Consider the following 10,892-nt stretch of genomic DNA (forward strand, 5'->3'; position numbering starts at 1 on the left):
GAGAGAGTGGAGGAGCGCGGCGTGGAGGAACTAGAGGACGTGGTTCTGTACATATGTACTGTTCCTGGTGATGATGAGCACAGACCCAGGGGGAGAGGGAGAGAGACGGGGGAAGAGAAAGATTCCGGCCACAAAACAGTGGGGTGATGACAGATACTGTTTTCTTATGGGTTGGGATCCTTTTCTAGTCTGGCCAACTAAAGCAGCCACTGGAGCAGAAGCCCAGGGGACCCAGGTTTTTATATGGGCCCGTCCCATCTGTGCTGCTGCTGGGATGAACGGCTGCACTGTGTCAGTCAGGCTTTCATTATGGGAGCTTAGGGGGCCGTGGCAGAGCTGGTGGGATGCCACTGTCTGTCGAGTGAGGCTGAGATCATGCCATGTCCATGAGTGATGGAGTGAATGGGTTCATGAATGATTGAGTGAGTGAGTGAGTGAGTGAGTGAGTGAGTGAGTGAGTGAGTGAGTGAGTGAGTGAGTGAGTGAGTGAGTGAGTGAGTGAGTGAGTGAGTGAGTGAGTGAGTGAGTGAGTGAGTGAGTGAGTGAGTGAGTGAGTGAGTGAGTGAGTGAGTGAATGCACATCTGGGCGTGGGACAGGTTCACTTTAAATAAGTGCTTTGCCAGGAGACATTTGGGTCACTTTCTGGAGCACAGAAACAACCCTGATCTGACTTTTGTTGTTTGTATACTGTTGGCCATCAATCCACTGTCATACAACATTGGATATCTTCTCAAAGGCAAAGCGGGAAGTGAGGGTAAAGCCGACAACACATCCCAAGCAGGACATTGTATTATCATTGCCTGTTAAAATCAAATCAAATCTAAATGTATGTCACATGCTTCGTAAACAACAGATGTAGACTAACAGTGAAATGCTTGATTCCGGGTCCTTTTCCAACAATGCAGAGTTAAGATAAAGTTACAAAAACATAGAAATAGTGACACAAGAAAAAAATACACAGGCTATTTATATACTGTATAGGGAGTACCAGATGGGAGTCGATGTGCATGGGGACGAGGTAATTGAGGTAGATACATACATATAGTGATGGGTAAAGTGACTTAGATAATAGACAGTAGCAGCAGCATATGTGGTGAGTGTGAATGTGTGTTTGAGTGTGTGTGACTGTGTGTGGCGTCAGTATGCATGTGTGCGCGTGCTATGTGGGTCTGGGCGTATGTAGTGTGTGCGTTGGGATGTCAGTGTGTGTGCATAGAGTCAAGGCAAGAGAGTTAGCTCAAAAAAGGGTCAAGGCAGGTAGTCATTTAATTAGCTATTTAGCAGTCTTGTTTTGTAGTCATGGCTTTGGGGTAGAAGCTGTTCGGGATCCTGATGGTTCCAGACTTGAGTTGCCATACCAAGCGGTGATACAGCCAGATAACATGCTCTCAATGCTGCACAGGTAGAACTTCTGGAGGATCTGAGGGTCAATCCAAATCTCTTCAGCCTCCTGAGGGGGAAGAGGCGCTGACGTGCCCTCATCACAACTGTGTGGGTGTGTGTGGACCATGTTAAATCCTTAGTGATGTGGACACAGAGGAACTTGAAGCTCTCGACCCACTCCACTACAGCCCCATCGATGTGGATGTAGTCCACAATCAGCTCCTTTGTCTTGTTGACGTTGAGAGAGGATGTTGTCTCTGATCTCCTCCCTATAGGCTGCCTCATCTTCGTTTGTGATTCGTCCTACCACCATTGTTGTGTTGGAGTCGTGCACTGCCACGCAGTCGTGGGTGAACAGGAAGTACAGGAGGAGACTAAACATGCACCCCTGAGGGGTCACAGTGTTGAGGGTCAGCGTGGCAGATGTGTTGTTGCCTACCCTTCCCACCTGGGGCAGCCAGTCAGGAAGTCCAGGATCCAGTTGCAGAGGGAGGTGTTCAGTCCCAGAGCTTAGTGATAAAGTTGGAGGACACTATGGTGTTGAATGCTGAGCTGATGTCAATGAATAGCATTCTCACATAGGTATTCCTTTTGTCCAGGTGGGTGAGGGTAGTTTGGAGTGCAATAGAGATTGCATCATCTCTGGATCTGTTGGGGAGGTATACAAATTGGAGTGGGTGCAGTGTGTCTGGGATGATGGTGTTGATGTGAGCCATGACCAGCTTTTCAAAGCACTTCATGGCTATGAAGTCAAACGCCTACAATTCCCCCAAAAAGTTTGCAATTTGGGACTGTCTGTTGCTATTCAAATCAAAATCCTTCTGGGGAACTATACAAACAAAAGTTTGCATGTCAGGAAAAACTAGTTTTCAGAAGGAGGGAAAAGGAGGGAACCAGATAAAACAAAAGAAAGAGGAGAGAGAGAGAGGTCTCTAAGAAGAGCTGCCAGAGAGAAACACGTCACATGTTCCATTCCTCCTTCCGGGTGACAGGCCTGCCGTCAGCTCTTGCGGCTCCGCTCGCTCGTGTTCACGCTCACCCTTCCTAATAAAGCTACGCCGCCCCGCATACGAAAACATGGCGAGCTAGTTAAAGTCAAAAAAGAGAGAGAGGGAGAGAGAAGGGTAGCAATTTGCTTTGAAAAGAATTGTAGAGCACAAAGATAACATCTATGGGAGACAGTGGGTAAAAGACCTGGCGCTGCTCAAAGGCTGCTCCACCCTCGCTCCTCTCCTCTCCTCGCCACCTTCCCTCCTCTCCCCATGTTGACAGTTGAACTACAAAACAACCTTTGAAGTGTGCACTGCGGAGGGGGCGCCGCATATTCCAGAGAGCGTTTCGTTTAGCAGTGTCAGGCGGCGGCGGGCGGCATCCCGGGACCCGGTGTTCCACATGGCTCTCTCTCTTTCTCACTGTCGCCCTGCCGTTAAGTGAGAGGATTCCAGTTTGAAGGCACTTGGGCGGGCGGGTAGCGGAGCAGGAAAAGGCAAATATAAATAAGTCAATGAGAGGAGACAGAGAGACATCGTTTTAATGATACTAACCTATGATGTTTCTACAGGGGGAGAAAAGTAGCTGCAGGCTTCATCTTTTGTGATGCCTATAACCTAGCATTATGGGTATTAAACGGTGCCAAAAAACAACAGCTAGCGCACCGACACCCACAGACAGGGGATTCAGCAGCACTCAGGTCTACTTTTCACAGAGAATAAGCATGTCAAGGTGAAAGCAAGGCAAACAGACAAAAAGAACACAGAGGAAAGTTTTCCCAGCAAGTTTGCAGGCTGCTAAGTGGAGACTAATTGCTTGCTCAATGTAAAAGGTTTAAATGTGTCCCAGAGATGACGAGGGAGGGGGACTGTGGCAGAGCAGAGTGGAAGTTGTGATGGATGGGGTCTGGCACCTAGCCTCAGCCCTTTAGCCCCCTTTGACCCCCTGACCTCTGAAGTCCCCAACCCAGCAGCCAATCAGAGCCATAATTCTTCAATGACGAGTCATGTCTATTTCTATGGAGGGGTTAAAACCTGCTACTTTACACCGGCTATAAAGGAGCACTTGCTATGCTAATTGCTACCGTCCTATTATGCAGTCCACAGCTCACATGGCTAATGGCGTCATAAAGCATGCTGGTACACGGAGCAGTCCCAGACACCAGGTTGGGAATACTTAGGTTGATTATGGCTTTTGGCCTCGTTTAGGGCACATGGAGGATTCCCCTAGACCGTAAAGGTAGTTTACTCTGGCATAAAATCACAAACAGCCATCCAGAGGGGAAAGTATACAAGGCAGCCATTAAGGTTACAGACTAGGAAGAACATGAAGGAAAACGGAGCAGCTATAAACGTAAACTGAGTAGCAAGTAAAGATATTACACCAAGACTTATCTGTGGGTTTCAGCCAATGCAGCACCTTTGTGCTGGTCTAGAGGGATGCCAGTGCTGTTAGAGGCATAGTGTCTTTAAGGTAAAGAGCACACTGTATAAAGCCTGTGTAGCTTTAAGGTAAAGTGCACTGTTAAGTGTTCACTGGGGCTGAGGGAGTGGCAGTCAACCGGCCCGTCACCCACTCCCCAGCACTTCAGTTGACCACCGCATCAACAATGCTACAACTGACTTACAGCAATATGCTGAATGATCCACTGTTCTCAACACACACACACACACACACACACACACACACACACACACACACACACACACACACACACACACACACACACACACACACACACACACACACACACACACACACAATATTTGTCTCTGTAAAAATACCAATACCAGGAAACCAAATACATTTTCTAAGTTATATATCAATAAACACATTTACACCTTGGTGACCGCACACGCACAGAGAGACTGAGAGACAGAGATAAACAGAGAAAGACAGAGAGACAGAGACAGAGAGAGAGACAGAGAGAGAGAGAGAGAGAGACAGAGAGAGACAGAGAGAGACATAGACAGAGACAGAGACAGAGAGAGAGAGAGAGAGAGAGAGAGAGAGAGAGAGAGAGAGAGAAAGAGAGACAGAGAGACAGAGAGAGACAGAGAGTGACAGAGAGAGACAGACAGACAGACAGACAGACACAGACAGACAGACAGACAGACAGACAGACAGACAGACAGACAGACAGACAGACAGAGAGAGAGAGAGCGAGTGGCACACTGGGGCCCTGAAATGTCATCCGCAAAGCTGGCCAGCTGGGCTCAGGCCAGGGAGGGGACTCGGCCCCTGCAGCCCCCTTTGACCCAGAAACACAGGCAATGAGGTGAACCCACCACCGGAGGCAGCGCAGGGGAGAGAGCAGAGCAACGGAGTTTCAGAGTTCTGCCTCTGGAGCGGAGCAGTAACAAGAGCTCCATAGTCTGTGGGCTGGGGATTGTGTGCGTGTGCGTGTGTGTGCGCATCCGTGGGCTGTCCCGACCACCGGCCCCTCATTAATGGGCTCGTAAAGTCCTCCTACCTGCCGGCCCCTCCGACTCCAGGTGTGCAAGGTTGCTGCACCTCAGCAGAGGGCCACCTTGGCCTCATTTGGATCGGGGCTACCTGCCGCTAGAACGGCCCTGGAAGACTGTAAATCCTCAAGGGGGGGCGGACTGTGGCAAAGCGGGGAACGAGGATTACGACCTTTTAAAGATCAAAGAGGTGGCGGCCAACAGGCGATCAAAGGGGAGTGTGTTGGCGCTAATGTGGCAGGGGATTGGGTCGAGTGTGTGTCTGTGTTTCTCTGCTTCCAGCAGCACAGCCTGAACACTTTCACAAGCTGCCGTTAAACAGCAGCAGCACCTTGGCTGGGTGCGTCCAACCCAGCGGCCTCAGCGTTAATCTGATCTCACGGTTAATGTAGAACTAAACCGCGTGAGGGTGGTTAACTGTTGGTTTAACTCTATAATGACTCAGTCACAACAGCAATTCTTCTGGATGGATTAAATCAGACAGGCCATAAAGACCTTCGCTCACAGGACCTTATTCATTCTGTGGAATCAGGAACTATTGAGCAGGAAAACACTTCATAATAGTTGGGAATATGGTCATATAGTGTTTGCTAATATGTAATAGCAATAAGGAAGACGATATTAATCACTGTGGAAATCACTATTAGAAAGCAAAATCTGTGAATGCAAAAGTATGGAGAGAGGAGAAGTGTGGAGAGAGAGGGGGAGAGAGAGAGCGAGGGAGGGAGGGAGGGGGAGAGAGAGGGAGAGAGAGAAGGAGAGGGAGAAGGAGAGGGAGGGAGCAGGGATGGAGAGGGAGGGAGCAGGGAGAGAGAGATAGGGATGAAATCACACCTACCACTTGAACATCTGAGGGGACTCTGGACAGGAAGTCCAAGAGCTCGTTGTTGTCAATGGTATACGGGTCACGGAGCTTCTTGCTGAATTTATTCACCCCTGCAGGGAGCGAGGGAAATAGGGAGGAGAGCTGTTCAGCGCATGAGTCACAAGAGCACACCTCCTTTCTTTCTCTCGCACAGCCCACTTTCAGCACTCAATGTGTTTCAAAGCAGAGTGCAGACACCATTAGAGACCAGATCTCCCCTCTCCACCCCTCAAGAGACCCCCAATCTATCCCCAATCTAAGCCCGTCATAATGGATACACTTCATTAAGGTACTATACTGCTCCATTGTTGTCTCAAAAACGCAATAGTCATTAGAATAGATTTTTAGGCACTGACCCCAGGCCAGGACGATGTAGCGTAGGGGGATATAGTAGATGAGAACAGTGGCCACACATAGAGCCACGATGGCCAGCCAGCTTAGGAAAGGCACTGTCCAGTTAAAGGTGCTGTAAAGAGAGTAGGGGAGATGCGTATTAGTTCATTATAACAGCATGATTCACCTATGTGTAGACAGCAAGCATCCTTTAGTTCTCCAACTTTACCCTCCAAGTGAAACTGACTAGGGAGCCTCACTAACTTTACTGCCTATGCCAAATGTGTGTACATTTAAAAGCATTAAAAGCAACAACATTTCAGTCATTTAATGGACTCTCTCGACTTACAGTTAGTGCGTTCATCTTAAGATAGCTACAGTCGTTGAGAAAACCGCATACACTCAGTCATAATAAGTAAAGTTTTACTTAATAATGTAGCTATCAACAGTCAGTACTAGAAGGAAAAGTGCAAGTCTTAATTCAAGAAAGGCAAGGATGTTCGTTTTTTGTGGGATTAAATAATGTAGCTTGAGTGTGTGTTCTTGTGTATGTACAGTACCAGTCAAAGGTTTGGACACACCTACCTATTTATACCATTTTATACATTGTAGAGGTGTGTTTGGTGTCATTGTCCTGTTGAAAAATTATAGTCCCAATAAGCGCAAACCAGATGGGATGGTATATTGCTGCAGAATGCTGTGGTAGCCATGCTGGTTAAGTGCACCTTGAATTCTAAATAAATCACAGGCAGTGTCACCAGCAAAGCACCATCACACCTCCTCCACCATGCTTCACGGTGGGAACCACACACACCTACTCCGCATCTCACAAAATCTCAAATTTGGACTCATCAGACCAAAGTACAGATTTCCATCGGTCTAATGTCCATTGCTCGTGTTTCTTGGCCCAAGTAAGTCTCTTCTTATTATTGGTGTCCTTTAGTAGTTTATTTCTTTGCAGAAAATCGACCATGAAGGCCTGATTCACGCAGTCTCCTCTGAACAGTTGATGTTGAGATGTGTCTGTTACTTGAACTCTGTGAAGCATTTATTTGGGCTGCAATCTGAGGTGCAGTTAACTATAATGAACTTATCCTCTGCAGCAGAAATAGCTCTGGGTCTTCCTCTTCTGCGGTGGTCCTAATGAGAGCCAGTTTCATCATAGCACTTGATGGTTTTTGCGACTGCACTGCACTGCAAATTTTCCGGATTGACTTTCAAGTTTTTAAAGTAATGATGGACGGTCGTTTCTCTTTGCTTATTTGAGTTGTTCTCGTCATAATATGGACTTGGTCTTTTACCAAATAGGGCTGTCTTCTGTATACCACCAGAAGGAAAGAAATTCCACAAATTAACTTTTAACAAGGCACACATGTTAATTAAAATGCATTCCAGGTGACTACCTCATGAAGCTGGTTGAGGGAATGCTAAGAGTGTGCAAAGCGGTCATCAAGGCAAAGGGTGGCTACTTTGTCTTGATTTGTTTAACACTTGTTTGGTTACTACATGATTCCATATGTGTTATTTCATGGTTTTGATGTCTTCACTATTATTCTAGAATGTAGAAAATAGTACAAATAAAGAAAAACCCTTGAATGAGTGTCCAAACCTTTGACTGGTACTGTATGTATGTGTGTGCGTGGTGTGTGAGTCTGTTTTCCAGCCAGCTCGACAGGGTTGAATAAGATGTGACAGGGACAGGCGGGTAGGCAGGCGGGTGGTGAGGGCGCTGGTGCCAGGAAGCATTGGAGAGGCGGGACAGGCGCCGAGGAGGAAGCTTACTACTCACTTTTTTATCCTTTCGCCATAGGATGCCACTTCATCCAGGGCATTTTGCACACTGATGCACACATCCTGGATGGCATACAGCTTGTTGATGAAGCCCTTTCTCTCCGGGTCCTGGAGGACAGTTAGAGGGAGAAGGAAAAAGAGGAGAAGGAGAGATAGAGGAGAGACAAAGAGAGAGGGAGAAAGAGAGAGGGAGAAAGTGAGAGAGAGAGAGAGAGAGAGAGAGAGAGAGAGAGAGAGAGAGAGAGAGAGAGAGAGAGAGAGGAGAGAGAGAAAGAGAGAGAGAGAGAGAGAGAGAGAGAGAGAAGAGGGAGAAAGAGGGAGGAAGAGAGAGGAGAAAGTGAGAGAGAGAGAGAGAGAGAGAGAGAGAGAGAGAGAGAGAGAGAGAGAGAGAGAGAGAGGGAGAAAGATAGACAGAGAGAGAGAGAGAGAGAGAGAGAGAGAGAAAGAGAAAGAGAGACAGAGAGAGAATGGTGCTGGGCACATGCATCTTTCAACAAATAAACATTTAAAGAGCTTCAAAGACTTGAAAAGGGGAGCCAAATCACGAGATATCCTCATTCCATTGACTGACTACTCTCCAAGCTATAATAGACATTTGAAAGTCTGCAGAACAAATCAGAATGTTTTCTCTCTTACAGCGAGCACACAGGGAAATGGGAATATGTGATTAGGGTGAATTTAGCTGAATGCCAAATGGATGATTGAATGTTTTGACTACCAAGACAGGCTCACTTTGTTGTTGGCAGCACACTATGATGTCACCAGAAGTGAAATCATTATCATCGTCAGCACCATGACGAGCTCCTCCTTTTCAACTTTTGATGGTTGAGAACATTAGCAGGCCATAAGAACAGAGAGGGACGCGGCAGGTCAATCTAAAAGCCTCTACTATTACACACAAAGTACAAAAGAGGAAATCATGCAACAGTAAATGAGCTGCTGTAGGACTGACAGACGAGTGGGACAGGATGTGGTGACTGACTGACAGACGAGTGGGACAGGATGTGGTGACTGACTGACAGACGAGTGGGACAGGATGTGGTGACTGACTGACAGACCGGAGTGGGACAGTATGTGGTGACTGACTGACAGACGAGTGGGACAGGATGTGGTGACTGACTGACAGACCGGAGTGGGACAGTATGTGGTGACTGACTGACAGACGAGTGGGACAGGATGTGGTGACTGACTGACAGACCGGAGTGGGACAGGATGTGGTGACTGACTGACAGACGAGTGGGACAGGATGTGGTGACTGACTGACAGACCGGAGTGGGACAGGATGTGGTGACTGACTGACTGACAGACTGGAGTGGGACAGGACGTGGTGACTGACAGACAGACTGGAGTGGGACAGGACGTGGTGACTGACTGACAGACTGGAGTGGGACAGGATGTGGTGACTGACTGACTGACAGACTGGAGTGGGACAGGACGTGGTGACTGACAGACAGACTGGAGTGGGACAGGACGTGGTGACTGACTGACAGACTGGAGTGGGAGAGGATGTGGTGACTGACTGACTGACAGACTGGAGTGGGACAGGACGTGGTGACTGACTGACAGAATGGAGTGGAACAGGATGTGGAGACTGACTGACAGACCGGAGTGTGACAGGATGTGGTGATTGACTGACAGACTGGAGTGGGACAGGATGTGGTGACTGACTGACTGACAGACCGGAGTGGGACAGGATGTGGTGACTGGCTGACTGACAGAACGGAGTGGGACAGGATGTGGTGACTGACTGACTGACAGAATGGAGTTGGACAGGATGTGGTGACTGACTGACTGACAGAACGGAGTGGGACAGGATGTGGTGACTGACTGACTGACAGAACGGAGTGGGACAGGATGTAGTGACTGACTGACTGACAGAACGGAGTGGGACAGGATGTGGTGACTGACTGACTGACAGAACGGAGTGGGACAGGATGTGGTGACTGACTGACTGACAGAACGGAGTGGGACAGGATGTGGTGACTGACTGACTGACAGAACGGAGTGGGACAGGATGTGGTGACTGACTGAATGACAGAACGGAGTGGGACAGGATGTGGTGACTGATTGAATGAGTGGGTGAGTAAGGACAGAGAAAGATGCAGACTTTTGTGGTGGTGGTGTGGACATGACTGGAGGAGTGGGGTCGCAAACCAGGGCTCTCTGTCTCTGTTTCCACAACAGACAAAGATAGGAAAAGAGCATAGCACTGCTCCAGCATTACACCACTAAAGTGACCTGTGACCTGTCATGGAGTCCACCTGTAGTTTGTAAGGACCGTCATCTACGGTCAGGAAACACCAGATTCCCCAAATGGTGTAATAGCTGAGGGAGCTGAGAGAGGAGGCAAGGGAAAGACCTTGGAAAAGCAGGGATGCACTTCTACAGAACATTTCCACAGGGGTTGTCTTATAGTATGTAATTCAATGCTGATTATCAACCAGGTTTACTCAAAACTACTTCTCTTCAAAACCACTTTCCACTTCATGGCAGAATGGACACTTATGGATGCCCACCTGTGTGTGAGAATTCTACAGGTCCATGCTGTGTTCATGGGGTTCAATACTGAAAGAGAACAGTCACATCACAGAAATAACAAGGGGATAATTCATCATTGAAGAAAATTAGTGGACCAGGAAAAGACACTCAAATGTTTATAACCCCCAGGCCCCAAACCCAAACCGTCCCCCAGAGACCCCCATCGCACCCCATATACTCCTCTTCCTGCTCTTCCTGCAGGATCAGGCATTTGATAAATGAACCCTGTTGCAGCCAGGGAAACCACAAGGCCTCCCTGAAAAACCACACAAGACACGTAGATATAATTAGACAGGGTTATTTTCTTTTAAATATTTTTACAAGCCTCCTTTCTTCCCCATCTGTTTTGAATTATTGGTTCCAACAAAGCCCCATGTCCAGGGTCCACTGTGTTGGGTTGTGTTGGGTTGTGTTGGGTGGGGCTTGGTGGGGCTTGGTGTTCTGGGCCTGGGGAGTGTTCTCGGAGCGCCGGGAGAGTGTTTGCGGGACAGGGGAGCGGTGTGAGAGAGCGAGTGGTGGCGGAGCG

General features: G+C 48.2%; 1 protein-coding gene across 3 annotated transcripts in view; it reads right to left on the reverse strand.

The window, feature by feature from the left end:
• The window catches only part of LOC115116358 (multiple C2 and transmembrane domain-containing protein 1-like), a 255,296-nt gene that overhangs the window by 9,856 nt on the left and 234,548 nt on the right, over positions 1-10,892 (reverse strand). For all 3 annotated transcript variants that reach the window (XM_065011417.1, XM_065011418.1, XM_065011416.1), the window contains 3 exons: positions 7,827-7,936; positions 6,061-6,170; positions 5,678-5,775 (listed from right to left, as the gene is read on the reverse strand). In XM_065011417.1, coding sequence (XP_064867489.1) covers positions 5,678-5,775; positions 6,061-6,170; positions 7,827-7,936 — 318 coding nt within the window. The remainder of the gene's footprint in view (positions 1-5,677; positions 5,776-6,060; positions 6,171-7,826; positions 7,937-10,892) is intronic.

This window comes from Oncorhynchus nerka, linkage group LG27, assembly GCF_034236695.1.
Source record: "Oncorhynchus nerka isolate Pitt River linkage group LG27, Oner_Uvic_2.0, whole genome shotgun sequence".
Taxonomy (NCBI): Eukaryota; Metazoa; Chordata; class Actinopteri; order Salmoniformes; family Salmonidae; genus Oncorhynchus; species Oncorhynchus nerka.